The sequence below is a fragment of the Amphiura filiformis genome, chromosome 11, assembly GCF_039555335.1.
Source record: "Amphiura filiformis chromosome 11, Afil_fr2py, whole genome shotgun sequence".
Classification (NCBI taxonomy): domain Eukaryota; kingdom Metazoa; phylum Echinodermata; class Ophiuroidea; order Amphilepidida; family Amphiuridae; genus Amphiura; species Amphiura filiformis.
Window position 1 is genome coordinate 5,466,870 of NC_092638.1, and position 25,402 is coordinate 5,492,271.

Genomic DNA, 25,402 nt, shown 5'->3' on the forward strand with positions numbered 1-25,402 from the left:
TTAATTTTAACAAGGGACTGTTCACAAACACTTTTTAGGGGGGCCTGATGCAAAAAGGGAGGGCCCTGAAAATTTTTGACCCTCCTTAAGGGGGGGGGCCTGAAAAAAATGACCACAAATTTTCCTGGGAAAATTGAGTTTATATGCTTTTCTATGGGGTTGACCCATAATTTTCATATCTAAAAGGGGGGCCCTGAAATTTTTGAGGTCTGTATAGGGGGGCCCGAAAAATTTTTGCGATGAAATTTTTTTGCATCAGGCCCCCCCTAACAATTGTTTGTGAACAGTCTCCAAAGGAAATGGTCATTTTATTTATTTCAGCATATAATGTAGCTAATAAAGCATGTCACTCTGTCAATCATGACTGAGGTAAATCCTTTTGATGCGCGCATTGTACATTAAATTTGGATTTGTCATTTTTGGAACAGGCATAACTGTAGAATACCCCTCTCAGGGTTGTAGTATGATAAATTGGTGGTTGGTTGTACTTAAACTTGGGGTATTTTGTTTCAATATATAGTTTGATTGGTGCATTTAAACTATTTTTTTATATAAAGTGTTAAATTCTATTTTAATTAAGTATATAGCCCGGGGTATATAGCTCTTGGTTTTTAAGGTGGTTCAGTCAGGGTAGACACAGTTGAAAATGAAGTATTTATAGGTCTTGGTTAAGTTAGTACAATCAGCATAGACACAGTTGAATACGCAGTATTCCTTTTCATGTGTTAATTCGGGGCATGGATTAGGTTGGTCAGTTAATGATTCAATAAAATAATTCAGTCAACCATCAGTTGATATAAAAATATCATACAAATTGTAAATAAATGATGTAATATATTTTTTGTTTATTTTTAAAAGGAGTTTTACATTTCCATAATAGCGTTTACAACTTCATAATAAAATATTCACTAATTTGAATACAATTGAATTAATAGTTGTTACAGATTTGGTCAGGGACCAATTACCATTCATGCACTGCTAGATAGTATGAACCAATCAGAGCAAGCATTAGTAAATTACTAGCCGTGCATAAATATTGTATAATTGCACGGGCGCGCATTCCGCATAGTACGCGCAGTGCTTTCGGACGCATTCATTTTTAGAGGCATTTATATTTGTTTGTATTTTCCAACATTTTTAGTGACAATTTTGTTATAAAAATTACAAAAATCACAGGAATTTTTAGTTCTGTATGAAATAGGTTAATAAATGCGTATCACTTATTGCTCGAGAAATTGTACAAAATAATGCACTTGTACTGAGATGTTGATGCGTCTAATGCACTCCCCCATTCGGGGCTGGTGCATTAGACGCATCAATATATCTCAGTACGCATGCATTATTTTGTACAATTTTACTCCCAACAAGTGATACGCGTTTATATTAACCTACAAACGGTGTCTTTTATCATATTAGATATTTCATTATTAATAAAATATACAGTACACCATGTACCAAAACATGTTGTTGTCAGTATGAAATCATTGAGTTTGTGTTTATTATAGCCAACCTTTTCACATACTATGCTGCTGCCACTATACACTATGATCAGCTCGTAAGGCCAAAAAAAATTGTTTGTTTGTCCACATCCGACCGACCGTGTTCTCTGGTCCCGACCGTGTTCTTTTTTTTTTTTTTTTTTTTTTTTAATTTGCGTTGAATGGGCTAGTAAAACAGTGGTTAGTATAAATTGAAAGAAAGAAAATGTAAAGAAAATGAACAGTATAACATGCAGAACCATCTCAAGAGTTAAACCAGTAAAGTGCTGTATGTTTTGAATTATTTACCAGTCTTCAAATTGTCAGTTTCAAGTGCAATATCTGTAAAAAAAAAAAAAATCCGACCTACCGACCCAACTGTTTCATAAGCCTCTATGGCAAACAAACAATTTTTTTGGCCTAATAGCAGACCCCTGATTGCTGCCTCAGATTGTTCAGAAAAGGTAACAGCTATAATAGAAGCCACACCATTGCTATTAACCATTACATATCCCAGAACTTCCAGTAAGCCACACAGAAATTAATGCATCCTATGTGTTGTGGCGACACCAACCTGTTCCCATCACCCATAATCTCCCATACCGTACTTGTGTCAATTTTGTGATTCACAGCAGCTTGTTTTCAGGGTGCAAATTTGGCTAGTTTATTTGGCGTTTCCCAAAATCAGGGATGGCTAAAGATATTTGCATATCAAAAGGGGGTGATTTTTCAGCTGACAATTTTCAGAACTTCCACACGCAGCCCCTGGTTGATTTTAATACCTGCTGGCCAGGTGTCATAAACAGCATACACATTTTGGTGCTGAAAAAAATGCCCTTATAAAAAAAAAAGTAGGCACATCCTGGTGCTGAAAGCTACCCGTATAACAACATGCATTACCATTGGCTGAAAAACTACCTTTTTTACTTTTATTTAAAATTTTATAAAGGATTACGTTACCCCTGTTGGAGTTTATGAGAAAGTTATGAAGTATGATACTTCTGCCTGGAACAGGGACGGATTTAAGCAGTGGCCCGGTGGCCCGGGGCCAGTTGATTTTGCCTCGGGCCAGTAAACTACCAACAATGCTGGCCCGGCGGGCCACTAGATTTTTGATCCTGATATAAGGCAAGATATAATCAGTGATGGACACATACACAATTGGACAGTCTCTGCTCCCCGTCCTTGCTCCCCATCCTTGCGTTGCAAGCAAGTTGGAAATATACGGCCGCTTTTTACGGCGATGTAGGCCTACATACTATTTCCAAGCTCTTTCATGCTTTTCTTTTTTTTTTTGTGAACTTTTGGAACTATAGATTAAGGAAGGACTACTGACTGAACTTGTGTTAGTGACTAGTCTCTCTTTCTCTATATTGAGTACGCTCAGTACAAAACAATTAAAAATGTTCAGGTTTGCTTGAATTAAAGTGGCACCATACATCCTGAAAAAAGATTTTTAGGGTTCATGGTGGCACAGAATAAAATAATGTTAACACACAAGTAAGGGTGGTGCAATAATTATGTGTACCCCGGGGTGAATTATAGGGGGCAAAGATTTTTGGCAGGCCAAAGGGGGGGCAAGCATTTTTGGCAGGTCGAAAGGGGGTCAAGCAATTTTTGGCAGGTCGAAAGGGGGGGGCAAGCAATTTTTGGCACAGATATTTTGGGCACCGTTTCTATATTACGCCCTAAAAAGGCGAGGAAAAGCGATTACTGAACACGTTCAAATATGCAAAATTTCCTGCTCGCTGCTTTCGCATTATATGTTAAGACAATTTAAGGTTTTAAATTCGGGTTCCCCAAAATCTTGCATGTAAGGGGGGGCAAAGATTTTTTGGCACGTCAAAAGGGGGGGGGGGCAAAAGGTTTTTGGCACGTCGAAAGGGGGGGCAAAGGTTTTTAGCACGCCAAAGGGGGAACAAGCGATTTTGGCAGACCATTTTGAGAATTCACCCCGGGGTACACATAATTATTGCACCACCCCTAACATGTGTCAAGTTTGGTAATTGGTAGTCTCTAACTTTAAAAGTCGCATTGGAACATGCAGGCCCATAACCAGCATGACCAGGGTTTTTAAAAAGTGGCTTTTGTTCAAAATCTTGACCTTTTTTGACCGACAAGGACTGAAAACCTCTATTTTTCGCTAGCTACGCTCGTGAATGGGACTTTTGGGGTCAAAATAGGGGACTTTTTTGGCATGTGGCGAGGGGGTGTTCACCACCTGCCCCCTGGTTACGGGCATGGGAACATGCTTCTTTATTTGTACTTTTCGCAGTAGAACATATTGAAAAAGTTGGGCCAGTAAATTTATTGCAGGGCCAGTAGATTTGCCATTTCACTGGCCCGGAGGGCAGGGCTGTCAACTTTTGGAATTGCTTGGCGTGAGACAGAGGCGTACCGGGATTGCCGACTCAAATGTTCATTTTCTACCACGATTATTTGAGCCACGCGCCGGGAATGTGAAAAGGGGGGTAGGAGCAACATAATATTCATGACGATGCGTGAGATTTTACCAATTGTCCAGCTTTTTGCGTGAGATTTAGTACCTAGACGTGAGATAATACTACCTTGGCGTGAGACCGTGAGAAAGTGACCCAATGCGTGAGACTCACGGCCAATGCGTGAGAGTTGACAGCCCTGCCGGAGGGCCAGTAGAAAAATGAAACTTAAGTCTGTCCCTGGCCTGGAATAGGGGTTAAGAAGAAGAATAACAATAAAAAAGCAAAATTGAGCCCTGCTAATATCAAAATGGTCTGCCAAAAAATGCTTCCCCCCATCGCATGCCAAAAAACCGTCCCTAGCTTCCCAAAAATTGCCCCCTCCCCCTTGCACACAACCCAATTCATAAACTAAATGATCACTCCCACAAAAATCACCAGGGCCTATTCAGATATATCATTGCTCAATAAATGTAACAAAAACAAGAGGAATTTCAACCTCAACAGGATTATTGACTATCTTTTTAATTAAAAATCTAAAAATTGCGGACTACCCATGGTTTGTTGTGTAGGCCTATGGTAACAAATGGTTTAGGCATATGGCGAGCATAAAATTGTATATATTATAGACCATTTACGGGGTTTCCGTACTGTTTTCCTACACCTTTTCCTTGCCAAGAATCTCCTTCCCCCCTTCAACAAGTGGCGGTGCCATGCCATGGCCGGGGGGATGCCCCAGTCAGAACTCTTGCCTCAAGTGCCAGTAAAAACCCAAAATTACGAACATTTGCACTTTTTGGAGCAATTTTTCGCAAAATTTGTTGATTTTGCTCGCCCCCAAATTAATTTCCTCCATGCTCCCCTCTCCAAAAAATTCTTGGCTCTGCAACTGCCTTCAAACTGCCAAAACTTGGCCCCCCCCCCTTTTGCCCTGGGGTTAGATATATAAATTATTCCACAACCCCTTACTGTAACATTCCCGGGTAGCACCTCCTCTCTCCCTTTCGAGGACTTTTATACGAAAGCTGAAAAAGGTATGAAATCGCCAAGCAGGGCCGTTCCGACCATTAGGCCAGGTAAGGCGGTCGCCTAGGCGGCAAACGCAGAGGGGCGCGAAAAAAAATAAAATGAGGACGGATAAAAAGAAAAATGGGAGGAAAAATAAAAAGGGGCGAGGTATGCTTTGGTGCAGTGGCGTATAGCAGACGGGGTCAAGGGGGAGCACGTGCCCGGCGCCACCCTTAGTGAAGCGCCGAATTTGCCAATTCAGCATCGATTCTGCGCCCCTCCAAGCGATGAATATCAAACTTTTTGCGCGCTTCGCGCGCATTTAGTCACATCATTTGAAATATCAATTTAAGACCGATATTCAACTTAATTATGACCAAAATTAATTAGTGGTAGGTCCTAATTGTCCAAATTTTCGCAACTGTTTCACGAATGGGCGGCGGCGCCATTATGTATCCCTAGCCATTGGCGCCACAACCCCTAGCTACGCCACTGCTTTGGTGGGGCGGCAGGGAAAGGTTTTGCCTAGGGCGGCAAAATCCCTAGGAACAGCCCTGTCGCCAAGGAGTTTTCAAACAAAATAGATTAACATTTCTTTGCCATAAAATGTTAGCTTTTACTGTCAGATATATCCCTTTTATTTTTGAGCCGAACAACTCACGCCAAAGCAAAGAAAATTGGAATTTCAATTTACTACCAGCGCACATGTCGCCAATACGTAATGTACCATTCCTTCGGTCATGTTCAAGTGGTATGACACTTTGTTGTGTATATCAACGTCCCGCACGCCGTGTACGTACTGTGTGTTATGAACATCGTGTATGCGTTTGACTAATAATTCAATTGTAATAATAAAGCGCTGGCGTTCGGCGTTTTATTCAAAATCTCGGATTTTTACAAAACCACAGCACCTAGAGTCTTGATTTTTGCAGGGTATATTGGTTTAATGAAGTACAATTTAATCGTGTAAAAAAAGGAATTTTAAAAATTCAGTGAGGGCGTCTTCCTCAGCAAATGTTATAATATGGCTTTAAAGGAGTATTTTGTGATCCTAGCATCCTCTTTTTATGACATTTTTCAGTACATATCCACGAAAAAGCCTATTCCCAAAATTTCAGTTGATTCCGATTTTGCGTTTGCGAGTTATGCATGATTATGTGTATTACACTGCTCCATAGACAATGCGTTGTAATTTCGTTCTGGTGCACCAGAACGAAATTCAAATTTCACGATATTTTTGCAAAACGAATTCATCTGCAAGAAATATTTTGTACATAAACATTTTGTAGCCAGAGGTTTCCAGTGATATAAAAATCTCAACTTTTTTTGCGAAATGTGGGGGGATGAGGCTGTGGATCACGCAATGCCCCTTTAATACAAAAAGCTGGAAAAGGTCTGAAATCGCCCCCGGGAAATCGCCGCATGCAATTTTAAAGGAAATTCTTGTTGACAGGTCTTGCGTAATCGATATATCGGATGTGTACGCCGGCCGGTCGATCACTGTCAGCGATCAGCAAGATACACACTGTTGTTGGCAAGATGAAAATTACAGAATTGTAAGTGATATAATATTTCTTTTTTAACGTTAAGTTGTAAAATCTATTTCTTGTGTTATACAAATAGATGTGTACTACAAATCAATGGGCTTGACAGGGCGTAGATCACAGACACGGTCATTTTTGTCCAATCCAAATGCTTGACAAAATGAGTAAGCTTACAAAAATGTATTTTTTTTATGGACTTGATGTACTCGGGCAAGTACTACACTTGGTTTCAGAGAAGAACGGCTCAGATCGACACGAGCGCCTAGTTAAAGCCATATTATAACATTTTCATACAAAATAGATTAGCATTTCTTTGCCATATTTATGTTAGTTTTTACTGTCAGATATCCCCTTTTATTTTTGAGCCGACCAACTACGGCGGCAAAGGAAAGAAAATTGGAATTTACTACCAGCGCATATGTAGCCAATACGTACTAGTCCTTCAGACATGTTATGGTACGACCCTTTGTGTAGATCACCATCCCGCACGCCGTGTACGTACTGTGTGTTATGAACATTGTGTATGCGTTCGACTGATAATTCCATCGTCATGATCGTAATACAATGTACCGTAATAATATAAAAAACACCGGTTCCATGGTTTTATTCAAAATCTCGGATTTTGACAAAACTACAGCACCTAGAGTTTTGATTTTTGCAGGGTACATTGGTTTAATAAAGTACAATATAATCGTGTAAAAATGAATTTAAAAAAAAAAAATCAGTGAGGGCGTCCTCCTCAGCAAATGTTATAATATGGCTTTAAAAATGAGCGACATACGCGGAGCTTTGTGTTCCCTTCAAGCGGGCCGGTCTGTGCCAACCAATGTAATCAGCCAATCACTTATTGGCCAGATATTATTGCTATCACCGAAGTGCTGCCTAAATACAAAGTGGATATACAAGATGCAGAATTGCAATTTCCAGGTTTCGACTGTTTCAGATCTGAACCAAAAGGAAGAGGAATTTGTGTTTACATAAGAAGTGAGTTGAAGGCTATTAAGGTTGATGACCTGACAGATGAAGCTTTTAGAGAGTCCATGTGGTGCGAAATAAGACTGAAAGATGGTGACAAGTTGCTGTTAGGCTGTATCTACAGAAGCCCAAATTCATCCATGGGAAATAATCAGCAGCTGAATCAACTTATAAACAAAGCATGTACCAGGCAGAACTCTCATCTACTTATAGTTGGTGACTTTAACTTTCCAGAAGTTGACTGGCAGTCATGGACATGTAATGCTGGAGACAGTCACCCGGTTGGGCATTTCTTGACTGTTTACAGGATAACTTTTTTACCAGATGGTGGAGTTCTGCACTAGATTTAGACATGGTCAAAAACCCAGCCGTCTTGACTTGATTTTGACCAATGATGAGGCCATGATTTGTGATGTGACCGATAGTAGCCCCTTAGGCAAGAGCGACCATGTGGTGATACATTTTGAGTTAATTTGCTACAAAGACTTCTCTAGCGAGGAATTTGTTGGGCGGTTTAAGTATGATAAAGGAGATTACAAGAAGCTGAATGAGGATTTGTCTAGTGTGCAGTGGGAGGAGGAGTTGACCCCATATTCAGTTGATGTAGCATGGAATGTATTTACCAATCTTCTCGGAACAGCAATGGAAAGAAATATACCTAAGACAAAACCACCCAGAGCAAGTAAAGAAGGGAAGAAATGGAAGCCACTATGGATGTCTAATGAAGCCATGAAGAAAGTTAAGAAGAAATATCATGCTTGGAAAAGATATAGTAATACAAGGCAGTACCAGGACTTTGTGAATTATAAGAGAGCTAGGAATGCAGCATCCAAGGAGGTGAGGTTTGCAAAGAAGTCTTTTGAAAAGAAATTAGCTGCTGATATTAAGAAGAATCGAAGAGTTTCTGGAAATATGTGCGTTCAAAGACTAAGACAAAGACAGGCATTCATGATTTGGAGAAGGAAGATGGTAGTTTTTGCACATACAGATGAAGACAAAGCAGAGATTTTGAATAAATTCTTCGCCAGTGTCTTTACTGATGAGGACACTACAGATGTCCCAGATCCAGAGGTGAAAGTTATAGGGAGATACTCTCGGACATTAGCATTTCAGAGGAAGATATTTTGAAGAAATTGAAGAATTTGAACCGTCTAAATCTCCTGGACCTGATGGTCTTCACCGAGAATTCTGAAGGAAGCTGCAGAAGAGATATCAAAGCCGTTGCAGATAATTTTCAATAAGTCTATCAAGGAAGGCAAATTACCTAGTGAATGGAAGATAGCGCATGTTACTGCTTTGTTTAAGAAGGGTAAGAAGACATCTCCTGGGAACTACAGGCCAGTCAGCCTAACATCAGTTGTGTGTAAAGTGATGGAAACCATCATCAGAGACCATGTAATGAAGTATTTGGATGAAAGGCAATTACTTAGCGAGGACCAGCATGGCTTTAGGACAGGCCGTTCGTGTGTTACACAATTATTGGAGATTGTTGAGATCTGGACAAGCATGTTAGACGAAGGTGGAGGAATTGATGTAGTTTACCTAGATTTTAAGAAGGCTTTCGACAGTGTCCCCCATCAACGACTACTGAAGAAGTTAGCAGCATATGGTATTCAAGGAAGAGTGTTAAGTTGGATTGAGAGCTTCTTGATGGGAAGACAACAGAAGGTGGTGATTAATGGCAAAGGGTCTACATGGGAGGATGTGGTGAGTGGAATTCCTCAGGGCAGTGTGCTAGGCCCGATCCTCTTTGTGATCTTCATTAATGACTTGCCGGAAAGAGTAGACGGAAATGTGAAAATATTTGCAGATGATACTGAAAGTTTTCACAGCAGTCCATGGTGAAGAAGATTGCAGGTACCTTCAGAAGGATCTTGACAGCTTATGTGAATGGTCAGATAAATGGTTACTGAGATTTAACGTAGGAAAATGTGGTGTCATGCATTATGGCCAGCAGAGTAGTAAACATGTTTACAGTATGCAGGAAGATGGTGTGAGCAGAAACTTAGTTGAGTTGAATGAAGAAAAAGATCTTGGTGTGCTATTTGATCCTTCACTGAAGTTCAGTAAGCATGTTGGCCTTATAACATCTAGAGCTAACAGGATTACAGGTGTAATCAAGAGATCTTTTGATTATATGGACAGAGAGATGTTTCAGATTCTCTACAAAACCCTGGTCAGACCACATGTGGAATATGCCAATTGCATATGGCACCCAGCATTTCATAAGGACAGATTGAGTGTCGAGAAAGTACAGAGGAGAGCCACTAAGATAGTCCCTGAACTGAAGGAACTCAGCTATGCAGAGAGATTAGAAGCATTGAAGTTGCCATCATTGGCATATAGGAGAGTAAGAGGTGACTTGATTCAAGTCTACAAAATAATGCATGGCTTCAATGATGTTCAGAAAGAGGCTTTATTTGTGTTGGCTAGAGAATGGAGAACAAGAGGCAATAGTATGAAAATTCAGAAGAGGCATTCAAGACTCAGCTTAAGGTCAAATTCATTCACCCAAAGAGTAGTAACTCCGTGGAATAAGCTCCCGGACGATGTAGTAACAGCCAAATCAGTCAACGAATTCAAGAATGGTGTCGACGCGGCTCTCTCCAAGTGGTACAACAAGTACACATATGGAATTGGACCCGATTGGCAGCAGAAGTCAGTTTACTAACTCCTTCTCACTTATTAGGCTATGCAGTGTAATTTAGATGTTTAAGGTGGGCATTTTATAGGCTTTTTATAGCCTCCATCAGAGCCCGAGAAGACAGGTGAATACTTAGAGAATAAACGATAGGAATTTTTATTTTGACTGTCGTCTATCATAGGTAGAGGATAGTCAAAATGAAAATTACTATCGTTTATAAATTCTCATTCTTAGTCCGTTAAATATTATTTATAACTGTAAACTATTTTTTAAAACAAAAATTAAGTTACCGTCATAAAAGCTCCCCTTTTTCAAACATGAACGAAACTTGTTTACAACTTAAGTCACATCTTATGTTGCGCGTACTGCTAGTGCGTGCAAATATTCCGCACTGCGTCTACGCATACAACGCGATACATACACCAGAGTTCAATTTAGAGGGGTTTTACATGCACAAATGCATGTAACTTTGGCTCTGTGCATGTAGAATTTTGCCTGTGCATGCAAAATTTTGTGTTATTCAGCCCATTTTGAGGAAACCAGAGTTGTTGTGCATGTAAATTTTATTTTCTAAATCGAACCCTGACATACACGCACCTCTATGAGCGTGTTACGCGTTATCAACACTCATGATGACGTGGGGTCATCTTCAGCCTGAATATTCTGATAGACGACACCCAAAATCATGCGATTATCCAATCAGATTATGTGTCTACGTAATAGACCACTCCCACTGACTAAGAATAGATTATAAATCAATTTATCATTATCGGTCTGTTGTTATGATTTATCACTTATCAGAGAGATGATTTGTTCGAAATATTCTCTACGTAAAACTTGTTTTGCTGGGAGGGCATCCGTGAACAAATTTGTTGCTATAGAAAAATTATCAAATTCGTGGACATCGTTGGAACATTCAACTACGCTTGTTACTCCGCGACTAATCATGCTAACTACACGCGCGTACAACGCTACTCTACGCGTCCATATTGGCGAGGCTATCTGCGTACAACTGCCTACTACGCACAGCCACGCAAAGAGTATGTTCCTCGATGTCCACGAATTTGATAATTTCTCTATAGTGTTTCTCGAACAGCATGAACAGGCGATGGAATCAAAAAACAATAAAACTTATTGGAAAAGCAGTTTCCTTCATAAAATCAGCATCACATCAGTCAAGTAAAAAGATGATCAGATGAGTGGGAAGTGGCAAAGAATATGTGAAATAATGATTGAATTTTTTTAAAGAAAAATATGTTGCGTTTTTTCGAGAAATTCACCATCTTGAATAAATGCAGAATTGCGTCAAGCAGTAAAACGTTAAGCTGCCAAAGGCGCTTGAAAATGCCTGATATGCGAGCCTAAAAATCACCATCAAAACAAGTGTGCACTGTGCATCAAATGCCTGTGCATCACCAGTTTTGCATTCAGCTCTTTTATATAAATTTTGTACATTAAAAATTATGGATAAAAATGTGGATTTTGAATAGGGTGGCACATGAAAATTTCAAACCCACCCCTGGAATTACTTTTTCTGTCAGGATTGTTCCTTCTGCAAAATGTTTTAAAAAACCTTTTGAATCATCTCAATCGGACAATCCGTTGTGAAGATACATTGTATGTATGCAGCCTTCTAAAGATTCACAAAAATGGCCATTTTTACCCCATTTTTAGGAAAATCCTGATTTTGTCATAAATTTGCTTATTCGCAGAGCGATAATTGTGGGAATAAAGCTAAAGAAGGTATGAGATGTATTGTTTTTTGTTTATTTAATGTTCTTTTATAAATGCAAATATTAAAAATCCAGGGTCATGACATAATTGTTATATTTTCTTCTTTACAACAATTCTAAAATGGCTGATATCACAAAAATAAAGGACTTTTAAGTGTCAGAGCTATTCGAAAAGAGAAGGGGGACCATCCCTGGTTTTGATATCTGCAATCAATCCTAGACAATATTTTGTATGGAGTTTTTGTTAATTCATAATGATCATATTCTCTTTTATTTCATGTGATGTATTTGTTGCTGTGAATATTGCGTACATCAGTCGAGTTGTTCTGCCACTTGAAGTAGAAGAGGTAAGCCCACTAATGGACCCTGATCTATGGCTAGACTGCTGCCCTCAGTCGTCAACCGTCTGGATTGACGACTGAGAAAACTATGTGGAAAAAAAGTGACGGATTTTGCAACAGGATTCCTGTGGCATAGAGCATGCGCAGTTATGTCCAAATTGACCTTTTGACCGAGTTTGTTGTTTTTAGAAGTTCAGAGCGCAATCTTATCACAGCAGCTCGTTTCGGCGACGCGGTACACGGGCGTTGCTAGTCTGTCACGCTACGGCGCACAACCAAAGTCGCATTGGATAGTTTTCAGAAGTCCGTCATGATATGGCCTGTAAAATAATCAGTCGTCACTACGAAGCATACACTGTACATGCGAAGTGTAGACGGCTGATTGGAATTAGTCTAATCTATGGCAAGCATGCCGTATTTAGTCAAATAAACGCCCGGGCGTTACATTTTCAAGGGGGCGTTTATTCAAGGTCAATTTTAGAACGATAATTCCTGTTAAAATCATTAGGTAAACTAAAAACACACACTAAAATGACGAACTATGAACTAGAAACGCTGACTTCTGGCTCACTTCCGGGTTTCTGATCCAGATTTTCGCCAATTGACGCTATTATCAACCATGTGCGCAACTTGGTAAGCTTACTACACAAGATAGCATGGAAATATCGGCTTTTTTGAAACATCTTGGTTGAAAAAAGGGGTGGGGGGCGTTTATTTGAGGGGGGGCGACTATTTGACGAAATACGGTATATGGCAAACCAAGTGTAAAACTTATGGAATATAAAGGCGCTATCATTTTCTTTGGAAGGGGGAGGGGTCCCAAATATACAGGGGGTCATAGATATTTTAGACCAAAAATAGTGGGGTTATAATTTTTTAACACCCAAATATGGGTAGAGGGGATATAGTAGAATTATTAAGACCAATTAAAATACCGTAAAACCCTGTCTACAAGCATATAGAGTGCTTCTGATGAAAGCTAAATTATTCCAGGCGCCATTATAGAGTTTGAACAAATAAATTACAGATTCAAGCATATAAAAACAAGTATTATTGTAAGACCAATCTATTGTATTGGTATATATACACCTAATTAGTATTAGTTAAGCTTTCATAAAAAAAAAACCATATATATGCTTGTAGACGGGGTTTTACGATATGCGCACAATCTTTAGTTAAATATAATGTAACATTTTGCACGCTCCGTGCGCCTTCTTTACATTTTAATACAATCAGAATTTGAACGCACTCACCTACATACAGTCAAGATTAATAGGTAAATTTTCCCGGGAAAATTTTCTGGACACATGACCATTGACCAATGCGTATCAATGTAAGTGTGACCTCGAGCCTGATCTCTGACCCCCGGCGGTGACCTCGCTATTCAAGTCTTAGTTATTTTGAATTGGAATAGTAGTTTTGGCTGCAATTTCGATAGAAATTCGTGCATTGCAAAATTATTGAAAATTATGCAATCTTAATTTCTTCACAATATCATCAAAACGTAATTTTAAAAATATTTACCTCACGGAAAAAAATATTTATCACGGAAACTCTTGTTATAACATTATAAACTTCCGACAAGTAACTTATTTTGCATCCAAGGAGAAATTCTTCCTATTCAAATACATTGGAAGACCGCCCGCTGTGCTCGGGGTCACATTCCATAATGCTAATATGTCTGCGCCCATGGGTGTCACGTGTCCAGAAAATTTTTATTGTGAATATATTTTCCTAATAATCTTGACTGACATAACAGGACCCCCTTCCGAAGAAAATAACATTCCCCTGAAAGTACTTGTTTTGTCTTATCTTGCTACTCGTATTCCCGGCTCGTATTATGGTAGCTTTGTACCAGGATAACAAAGCTTATCCACCATTTTTCAGGGAAGCTTTAAAACGAGGTGGTTTGTCCAATATGAGGTACTTCCTTTTCGCAGGGATATTGCACACTCCTTGACCATGGAATTATGGACCATGTACTTTTAATGTGTCTGATTCATAAAAGTTTTTGCCCTGCAGTGAACTCTACTAATCTTGATTGACCAAAGTTCACTGTCTACTGATGCAAATATGTATAGCATTGTACACATAAATGTACTAATAGTCCCATCTATGCCCTCCTATGTTAAATACAGTACTGTAAATAAACAATACAGAGCAGATACTGTCGTGTGATGTGGAAAGTACGCTTTTAGGGGGTTGTAATTTTTCTGAAAAGGGGTCATGAATATACTGGGTGTCATAGTATTTTTTATACCAAAAAAAGGAAACAATTGAAATGAAAAATGTTCACATGCTACATATATGTACTAATTTTTTCCAACATTTCTTGACCTCTTTGGAATCATTTGTTTGGGTTTGTGTGTGTAAGTGGGAGCTTGGCATCATAACAATTTTCAACCTGTGCCGGGGGGTCAAAAAATTGGCTACAGTGACTAACATATCCATGACCCCCTTCCGAAGAATGAGTAGCCGCTTTTATAAATCATGCTGTTCCCAATTGGTAGCAAGACAAGAGATCTAGGGAATTCCTAAAACTCTGTTTTAGCTATACAGATTTATTTACAATTTGTATTTCATAGTAGCTCAGATATCACCAATTCAACCCATCATGCACCAAACTCAATGAATTTTCAATATGGTTGGTGTATGGTGCAAATCACTATTGAGGTCCTGTTTGAATAAATTCTACATTCTGGTGTCGAAAATGTTTATAAATTTATTTGCCTTAAAGTGAGCATTCATCTTTTATCCTCATTTTAGTATCAAGTGGGACAGCTGTTTGCAGTTGCTGACGCCAGCAAAAATGAAACAGGAGGTGGTGAAGGAGTAGAAGTTTTAAAAAATGAACCGTACGACAATGAAATGGGAAAAGGTCAATATACACACAAAATATACCATCTACAACAGTAAGTAAATACTGACTTAAAATTTTAAAGACAAATTCATTACCACTTAGTATTATCATTAAATAACTTCAAATGATCTTGAAATGTAAGGAAAAACCATCAAGTAATTCAAGTCTTGAGTTGCTTGATGGATTTTCTTTTCATTTTAAAATCTGTGAAAACATTTTGACAAACGATATTTCTTGAATTTCAAGAACTGTTGTTTGTCAATTTGTAAAAAACCCAAAAATGCCAGCTTGGAAAAAGGTGTAATATTTATGGCTCCACTGATGGAGGTATTATGCTTATTGAATTGGTTGTCCATCCATCTGTCCGTCAGTCCTTCCGTTGTGCCGTCCGTCATTCTGTCCATCATTCCGTTGTGCGTCTATTTGTGTTTGCAAGTGCAATTTATCAGAACTGGAATGATGTATAGTGATGTGATTTGGTGGAAAGGTGACAATTAGCAGAATTCAAACTTCAGTACCTTTTCATCACAAAAAATATGCTAATTTGATAGCTAATTTTCATAAATTTCTGTTCTTTCATAATAATTATTTATTAATCGTTCAAACTGATGGCAATAATTGAATGCTGTTTGTGAGGTTATTATTTGGGGGTTGGACTAAAACGGAGTACTAATCAAGTCTTGTTCACTTTACAACCATATACTGTCCTCGGTAATTAAAACATGTCATATACAATACATGCATGAAGTTGATTTTACCTTTTATTTGCAGGAAAGTACCACGATGGGTGAGAGCATTAGCACCAAAAGGATCATTAGAACTACATGAAGAAGCATGGAATGCTTATCCATACTGTAAAACAGTTATCACAGTGAGTATAGCAAGAATATGTTTCATGATTTCATTTCTATTATTCAAAAAAGACAAAAACTCTTGTATGTCATTGGTTTAAAACTATATTGTATTACATATCACTCATGTACATGTACATAAATTCTAGGCAGTTAATTGGTTGATGATCATTTGATATTTTACCATCAACTACTGCTGCGGAATAGGCAATAAGCCTCTGAGCCTGATCAGCAACAGCATGTGTGTCAGACTTGATGTTGTGTTGTAAAATATGAAATTTTATTGAATAATATAAAAGAAATGTTAACTGTCTTAAATTAGTGTAATAGTTGAAATATAATCAATCAGTGAGAGTTGTACTGTAAAAGTGGACATTTTTATGCAATGAATTTTTCGCTCTCTTTCCAATGTTTAACTGTTTTACTTGTTTTGCAATTTGCGATTCTAAGCTTCCTTACATAGACCTATGCACAGATGGGTATTTTGACTCCTTTTTATTTTCACAGTACAGCTGCTTGGAACATGAAAAGTGCAAAAATAAACGTAGCGTGAAAATTTCCATTCCTGCTTATGGAATGGAACAATCCATCTTTCACCTTGTGATTTTATTTCAATTATAATTACACATACAAATGTAGACAGTTTATATATGTTGTTATAATCAAGGGTGTCCATTAAATACCAGGTCAGGAAATACCAGGTGGTAAATATTGGTATTTACCAGTAATGACATTGAAGCAATTTTGATGTAAGTGGGAGTTATTGGACACTTCTCTTTTTACATAATTTGTATTTTCAGAGAGTTAAAGGAGTATTTTGTGATCCTAGCATCCTCTTTTTATGACATTTTTCAGTAGATATCCACAATATCCACGCTTATTCCCAAAATTTCAGTTGATTCCGTTTTTGAGTTTGTGAGTTATGCATGATTATGTGTATTACACTGCTCCATAGACAATGTGTTGTAATTTCGTTCTGGTATACCAGAACGAAATTCAATTTCACAATATTTTTGTAATTTGTAATTGCTCATAACAGATAACATAGCAAGATCATACAATTTCACATAAGTCTGGATTGAATGTGATATCTTTGGATCAAAACTGTCTTGGTGCTATTAGCCTACTGATAGACAATTTCTCTCCATTCTGTATCATTCTGAAGCAGTATCTTTAAAAGTGGAGCAGTGTTTTTCTATATTACAGGGTTGTTTATAGTATTAATTTCACCTTGCAATCCAAACCACACAGTGCAATCCTATTGCAAGGTGGTCTGCAACAAGCAATTGCTTTTGAAATTGTATGATCTTGCTATTATTAGAGTTGAATTTCAATTTTTGTGCCTAAGAAAATTATTTTACCAAATAGATTTAAGTTTGATATTTTTTAGAATTTGTTAACCTGTTAGAATTAAATTTAACAACAAAAAGTATTTAATCCATAATTACAATCCTACAATAAAAAGAGGCACCCCCAAAAAAAATAAAAATAAAAGAGAATGATTTGTTTCTGGTCTCACAGGAGGTTGGAAAGACAATGTGGTGTGCATGTCCCATCCTGAGTGATTTTCAATTATTTTCAGACTCTTTTGTTATACATGTACATGTATGTCATGGATAATCTCTTGAAAAAACTAAACAATTGATATTTTGTTTAACTAAACATATTGATGTTTTTACTTGTTTTACCATCAGATGCCAAATTACATGAAAGAAAAAATGGAATTTAAAATTGAGACGTGGCACAAACCAGGAAGGGGTGAGCTACCAAATGTAAGTATCACAACTTTGCTTTGTAATTTCCTGAAATATACTGTGTCAAGAGCAGTTTCTTTGAAGGAATCGGATGGCAAAGTTTGCACAGTATTTTTTCTGGGACCTGCGAGCACATCAGACATATTGATTTGCATTCTGAATACGAGGAATGTCCTTCTAATATCAATAATTTTGAAAATTGAAATGTGTAGGTATTTACAGCTCAGCTCAATTACACATAAATGCCCAACCCAGTAATGTAATATTTGAACAGATGTTGTGCACAATAAACGATTTCATGGTCAGCCAGTTCTAATCAGGGTAAAGCTACATTGTTAAATTAATGTAGTTATGATCATCATCACAGTGAGATAATAGCTTACTTTTGAGACCTTAATACCATTATTTTGCATTTTATTTTCAGGTACATAACCTATCAGAAAAAGAATTACAAAAGAGGGATGTAATAGTTATTGATATAGCCAGTGACCCTGTACATCCCAAGGTGAGTAGCTTATACCATATAGTTTTTAAGCTCTTTTAAGAGCCACCAAATCTTCAGTATGAAACTACTCTTTTCAGTGTATATAGGCAGTACACTTGAACAACTCCTTCAGAGTAAATAGGACACATAATATAGACATAATAAACAGCTCTTTTCAGAGCCACCAACCTTTTAGTGAACAAGGGAAGTCAGAGCCACTGAAGGAGAGGGGCACTCCTACTACAACAGATCTTTTTAGAGCCACCAACTCTTTAGTAGATACATATAAGGAGCAGTCTATTGCACCGTTATTCACCCTGATGTGCCAGTGACATTGACGTATTGAGGCAGAGCTGTTTTGCATCGTGGGCATGAGGGGGGGGGGGAGGAATGTGAACCCCCAATTGATTTGAAAATTGAGCCAACTTGACTGCTTTCTGATGTGCAGGAACTAGCAAATAGAAAAATGGAAATTTATGAAGAAAAACCAGAAGTAGCAAAGTGCAAGTCAATAATAAAAAGCCAATGGACACTTCTAGTAGATCAATGTTGTTCTGACAAAAACAGCAAAAAAATAGTAAACTTTCTTTTTCATCTCAGGATTACAAAGAGGAATGGGACCCACTGAAATTCAAATCAGAGAAGACAGGAAGAGGACCATTAATAGGACCATGGAAAGTAAGTATCCTACACCAGTACATTGGCATAAATATGGCAATGGGCTAGTCTAGTTGAAATCCATACACCCCATTATATGGAAGACATGACCTTAATCTTCCACATATTGGGTGTAGATTTCAAATGGAGTCATCCATTAAGTTAACGCCATTTCGAATTCACACTTTCTGTCTGGACGATTAAGGTCATGTCTTGCATAGGGGGTGTGTGGATTTCAACTGGAGTTGGCCATTTATTTTCCCCCAAATTGGAAGCTTCTGTGGATTCCTATTTTGACGGGGTTGTTTCCATGGCTGTGATTTTGATTGGGGGATGTTCCCAGGACTGTGTCACTTGTACTTGTACCAGGACTGTGTCACTTGCAGTCTCTTTACTGGCAGCTCATGGGGAGTTTTGAGCCTAAAATGTATGTAAGTGTGCACATCCCAATGCTTGTGTACTGCTTAAATTGTGAGACTGATCAATTCTCAGGAACGTCATGTCAGATATACATGTATAGCTGTTGATTGACAGTTACTATGCTTGATCATACTTACAATACTGTGTCTCCTGAGGCTCTGATTGTGTGGTATATGGTAGAAAAGGTGTGCTTGGGGTGACATGAAGCGGGTAAAAGGTATAAATGAACATCAGTAGGTTTACTGTAACATTGGGTGGAAAGTCTACTGTCTCTGAATGCAACAAGTGTGTCAAGAAAGGCAGAGATGCCACTTGCTTGTTGAAAAAAATCAGGAAGTTGGGAAGTGTAGCCACTCATTCATTGCCAAAAAATCCTGAATATTTGGTTAAAAATGGCAAAAATCAGGAATTCCTGATAAATCAGGAAAAGTGGCATCTCTGAAAAGGGGACTTCACTGCTGGATGTCTCAAAAATGGATTTGATTGTGTTGTGAGACAAATTTAAATGAAGTTGGAAGTTAACAAGATCATCTGCAGAGCCTATCCGAAAGGAAAAACCGTCATCAATAAAGCATTTCCATGTGATGCAGGAATTGGAATAGAGGGGAGACTGAAGAAGCTTGTCTCTTCCAATGTTCCCATCAATTATGTTGGCGTATGAGGGTTGTAATGGATACCATTGAATTGAAAGTTGTCCAGTGTTAGTTCCAAAAGTTTGATGAGATGATTGTTAGGGGGTTGAGGGTTGGCATGTGTCGAGATCAGCGCAACATGCTAAAAGGCCATCAAAGTGATTGATGTTTGTATACAAAGAGGTGACATCCGCGGTAACCAATGTTGTTTGTGAAGGAAGATCCATGGTATTATTGATATGATTGATAAAGTCAGTGCATGTGGTATCCTTCAAATATGAAGGTATCCTTTCAATTAGGGGGTGCAGGTGTGAGTCAAGGAACCATGAAAATTGAGCTGTGGGACAGTTCAGAAACAATCGGGCGGCAGCTGGGGTTGCCAGGTTTATGAATTTTGGGGACGATGAAGGCCTAGTGCTGAAAGCTTGAGTTGATAGACAATCTCTGATTTGCAACATGTGTTGTCATGGTCAATCTCTTTCACCTATAAAAAACATTTCCAAAGACTTGGCTTCGTTTGAAACACTTTCAAAGTATCTTTTCACTTTATTCTTATTATTTCTATTGATTTGTTTATTTAGGTATTTTTATGTGGAAACTTGAATAAGCTTGACAATTTCTGACATTGCAGTATATGATGCATACATTAATTTATGATATATGTGTACATCCATATCATAACGATGCACCTGTCGGCTGCATGGGTCTCACTTCACATAATAGCTAATGATATTAAATATTACACTCACCACAAGTGGAGGTCACTTCAATTCATCCCAAGTCACATGGCTTAGAAATACAAAGAACGTTCCTTAACCATATGACTTTGGGATGATTGGAAGTGACCTCTACTCTGTTATTTATTCCTACCTATGTAATATTATGTTCCTTATCATTGCAGTCACAAGTGGAGCCTGTTATGTGTTGCTACAAACTTGTCACTGTTAATTTCCAATGGTTTGGTCTGCAGACAATAGTGGAAGACTACGCAATGAAGGTGAGCATTTATTGCTATGTTGTGCTGCCCCGGCTACCCCACTCAACACAAAAGTTGGTAACCATGCGTGTTAACCAAATTTTTCAACAACCTCCTTTGCAAAGATTTTCATCAAATTAACCCCCTTTTTCTGGCAAAATGAAGAACAAAATTGGGCAAAAAAAACACCCTTTTTTATGAATTTCAATGACTATAGGGAAGAGCTATTGTGTTAAAAAGCATTAGCAGATAAGATGTGAACTCAGTCCATCTTTGGATGTTACGAAGTGACACAAGTTTTTTCTTCTCACCTATAGATCACTCATGCTGGTTGTATATTTCCCTGCACTTACTGATGAATAAAACAATTGAATCATTGTGAACAAATATGGCTTCATTTAAAGCAATAATATGCAATTTCAATAAATAAAGAATAGATTCTTATTTTTTTCCCACAAAATTTTAGTTTTCACTGATCACATTATATCCTCTTTTAATTTCAAGCCAACAAATGAGGTAAAACAAAAAAAATTGCTATTTTATTCCAGTGCCTATAATTATAGTCAAAGCTTGTATCAGCTCGCCGATCGTTTATTGAAATTCATGCAGCTGGGACGTATAAATAAGACGTAAGACGAATAGCGATTTACACACAGTTTATACATCACTAATTCAATGATACACATGCATGAGACATGTCAGCCATCACTCCATCGGTGAACTCAGAATAAATCCGGTTTTTGTTCCTTTTCATTTACAGATGTATAGGAGACTATTCTTCAACTTCCATCGTCAGCTGTTTTGTACGATAGATAAATATATTGAATTGACTATGGATGACATCAGACGAATTGAAGAGGAAACCAAGAAGGAGTTGGATGCAGTAAGTCTTGAGAACTATATAATGTGGCCAATTATGACAAATCAGCAAAACCTTATGTTATAAGATGCAAGGTGGGTGGGGAGAGTTTAGACTACTGGCCTCTGGTGGTGACAGCCTGCCGAGTGTAGTTTTGGATTTGGTACCGTTGCACTCAATGTTGATACTTGTCCAATGCAGAGGGGCTTTTGCATCATATTTTGTTTTAGCTCGTAATTGCCAACACTAAACATTGTGGAGTGACAGAGAATAGCGTACAAACAGTTGGCTCAGCACCTATGCAAAATGAGCTTCATGTATTATGTGACTGACTGACAAGTTAATTGAGACTTGAATGAAGCCCACAGGCTTAGCATAAAAAATGTCTGTTTTGAAGTACATTGTATTGAATCATCAACATATCAGCATAGCCGCATTGATTGATATATTTCTCAAAAAACAAGTAAAATTCATATTTACCTCGCTTGGCATTTACAGACCTGAAACTTTTCCTCTTTTAAGCTGATTTCCTCTTTTTTTATTCCTGAAATTTACACATTGTTATATCAGCTCAATTTGAGCTTTTTTATCATGATTTTGCGGTATTTTTCTCTTTTTTAAAGCATTTTCATCTTTTTTCACAAATGGTCAGTTTCAGGTCTGCATTCAGTTAGTGTATTGCTTGATCATAATTGTTGTTCTTTTTCTTTCATTTCCTCCCCAGCAACGTGCTAGTGGCGCAATCAGAGGGACAGTTGATGATACCAAGAAGAAATGAGTTCAAAGCACTTTGTCATTTTTTCTACAGGATGTCCCAGAAATGATTAGTACTATATCCATATGACATCGTATTTCAAGTTTCACATGACCATCAGCTTGATGAAGATAACAAATCTTTGCTTTGATTGGCATTTGACAAGATCCATCTGTGCTATGAACTTAATGCCACAACTGTAACAACAACAACAACAACAACAAAGCAGCTGTGAAAATGAAGGGTAAACTGGCCATGTGTTATCCTAGTAGCCTACGCATCTTGCTGTCACTCCAGCAAACACAAAGAAAATGTATGTATGTACAAAGCAAGATAGACCAAGTCTAAATTTAGACCTGGTCTAACTATGGAGATTAGTCCTGCGGAGTAGGAACTTTTTGGTACATTACCTTATATTATTGTAGATCCTGTTAAGGGCAAATACGAGTAGCTTAATATTAAATGGCTACAGTTATATTCATGGACTTTGTTAGGAGTAAAGGTGGAAAATAAAAGATTAAAGGAATCCCTCCCTAAGTCTAATCTCTATAGATAGACCAGTCTTAACTTGTTTTGTGCATATGGACCAAATGTCATGTTATTTAAAGCGGATAAAACATTTTAATAACATTTTTGCAAACTTGATGCAAAACACAATGTTATTAAATATTGAGAAATATTGACAAAATATTTTGCGAAATGCTTGTCAAAATATATTTTACAATAACTTTTTGATAACATTTTTTTTCGGAAATGTTATTGAATTGTTTTTTCACACATTTAAGCATTTTGTACAAAACCAAAATGTGTTTAAACACGTTTATAACATTTTGAAAACATTTTTGTGTTTGCTGGGAATCTTATTTCCATGAGAAATAAGAATTTTTTAGTTGGGGTTTAAGATTGCAAAAACAAATATGGACATTGAGCTTCCATATAGTTTAAATGAGATATTTGAAAAGGTACTGGTATCAATTATTCTGTGACACCTTGTATAAAGGTCCATTCATACTACGCTGCAATTGCTTTGCGGTGCGTTGCCACACTGCATCGTACTGCAAAATACTGCATTGTGGTATCGCAGTAAAGTTAAATACATTTTAACTTGGAAGCGATGAGTTGTGGTGAGTGGCAGCAAAAAGTAATCGGTATATCGGCAACGTATTGCAAAGCAATTGGGGTGTAGTATGAATCAACCTTAAGACTGCTAATATACAGTAGGTCCACTCTGTATTCAATGTGACATGTATGATCATTCTAAAAAGTCATAATGACCCCTGAAATATTTTGGTCCATTTTAAGGATATTTTGACCCCAATTGTGGGGAAATTTGTCTTCAAAAAATATTTTTTACTATAATTTGAAATGTGTTAAGTATACTTTAAGAAATGAAACTTTTCAGCCAAATCCCCCTTGTTTCCTTTTTACGAAGGATTAATGCTTTATTGAATAGTACAGTAAGCCAAAAAATTAAGGTACCAGTTGTGTTTACTCCTGTATATCCTAAATAAAGAAAAATGTGTCAAAATTAAAACAAGCAGCTAATACCTGTACTCTTTAGCTCTGATTTAAGACCTCGTTTGTTGAAATTGGTTGAGAATTAAAGAAACAGTGGTCTAACACCTACTAAAGAAACGAAAGCAAAAGTTGTGCTTTTGTGTTCTAATCAATAAAAGCACGACGCTAGTTTTAACGTGTTAATCAATGGAAGCACAGGCGCTGGTTCTCTTGTTCGTGAAGCGCATTGTGTGCAAATCAATAGGCCATGCAATGGAGCAAACTGCAAATTGGCTTCTTCCTTGGGTTTTTGGATCGTCATATCTTTATTTCTTGAACAATTTCAACAAATGAGGTCTTAAATCTGAGCTAAAAGATGCAGTTATTGGCTGCTGGGTTCTAATTATGACACATCTGTCTTTGTTTAGGATATACAAGGGGGTGAACATAACTGGTACCTTAATTTTTTGGCTTACTGTATATATCTATGTCATTGACCCACATGGATCAGATCAGGTCACAATGGGCTATTCCAGTTGAAATCCATATACCCCCTGTGGAAACATGACCATAATCTCCCACACAGGGGGTGCAAATCTCAAATGCAGTCACCCTTTCAAGTATACCTCATTTGAAATTCACACTCCCTGTGTAGAAGATTAAGGACATCATCGTCCACAGGGGGTGTATGGATTTCAACTGGAATAGCCCAATTTTCACAAAAAGCTTAGAAATTACCTCTATTTTGCACAAATTTCAGAATGATCATGCGGCCATTTTGTCAATGCAAGTTGACCCACTAGGTTATTACTGTAATAATAAATTAGTCTTAAATCACCAGAGAAAATCAAAATGGTGATGAATACATACACCTCATTTTTATATTTATTCCTTTTTTAGGTGTACTATCCATTCTGCAATATTTGTGGTAGTAAACAATTAATTCAGTCTTAGTGGAAGAATCCAGCCAGGATTTTGGCTGTTGTTAATTATAATGGTGAAATGTTGTAAAATTGTATATTCCCTCCAAATTTGGTACATATTGGTATTTTGTATAGTAACTTTGTGGGAGGGGTGAGATGCCATATTGGATTGACATAATGTGATCCAAATAGCATTAAGGTGGTACTACACCCTATGAACAATTTGTGACTATTTTTGCATTTTTCTCAAAAAATAATTAACATGCTGGTAACAAAAGTTATGTATATTAGAGGGGCAAGGAATCCAGTAACTACACTGGAATTTCAGTGACTCAAGACAAGCGGTACATTATTTATGATAAGAAAAGAGGTATCGCTAGAATGTACAGCTAGAATGTACCTCATCTCTTATAATATACATAATTTTTGTTCCCAGTATTTTTTGAGAAAAATGCAAAATTAGTCACAAAATTTATCAGGGGGTGTAGTACCACCTTAAACCTGAAGATTTTTCAGTGCAATTTGCATGGTTTCTGTGATAGTGTGTAATATATTAATACTACTTCAGTGTTGT

General features: G+C 37.6%; 1 protein-coding gene across 1 annotated transcript; it reads left to right on the plus strand.

Annotated features, from left to right (window-relative positions):
• Window positions 1-6,403: 6,403 nt before the first annotated feature.
• On the plus strand, window positions 6,404-23,828 carry LOC140164259 (phosphatidylinositol transfer protein alpha isoform-like). Its single transcript, XM_072187527.1, has 10 exons — window positions 6,404-6,480; window positions 12,137-12,167; window positions 14,928-15,073; window positions 15,793-15,892; window positions 17,567-17,644; window positions 18,051-18,131; window positions 18,711-18,788; window positions 20,721-20,816; window positions 21,556-21,678; window positions 22,379-23,828. Exons 1-10 carry the CDS (start codon window positions 6,464-6,466, stop codon window positions 22,430-22,432), a joined length of 804 nt encoding a protein of 267 aa, XP_072043628.1. The 5' UTR covers window positions 6,404-6,463; the 3' UTR covers window positions 22,433-23,828.
• Window positions 23,829-25,402: the final 1,574 nt, after the last annotated feature.

What these genes read in the sequence shown, in the direction of transcription:
- LOC140164259 (XM_072187527.1), top strand. An exon ending in TGCCACTTGAAGTAGAAGAG is followed by an intron (nt 12,168 to 14,927) that starts GTAAGCCCACTA and finishes TCCTCATTTTAG; the next exon opens with TATCAAGTGGGACAGCTGTT. An exon ending in CATTAATAGGACCATGGAAA is followed by an intron (nt 18,789 to 20,720) that starts GTAAGTATCCTA and finishes TTATCATTGCAG; the next exon opens with TCACAAGTGGAGCCTGTTAT.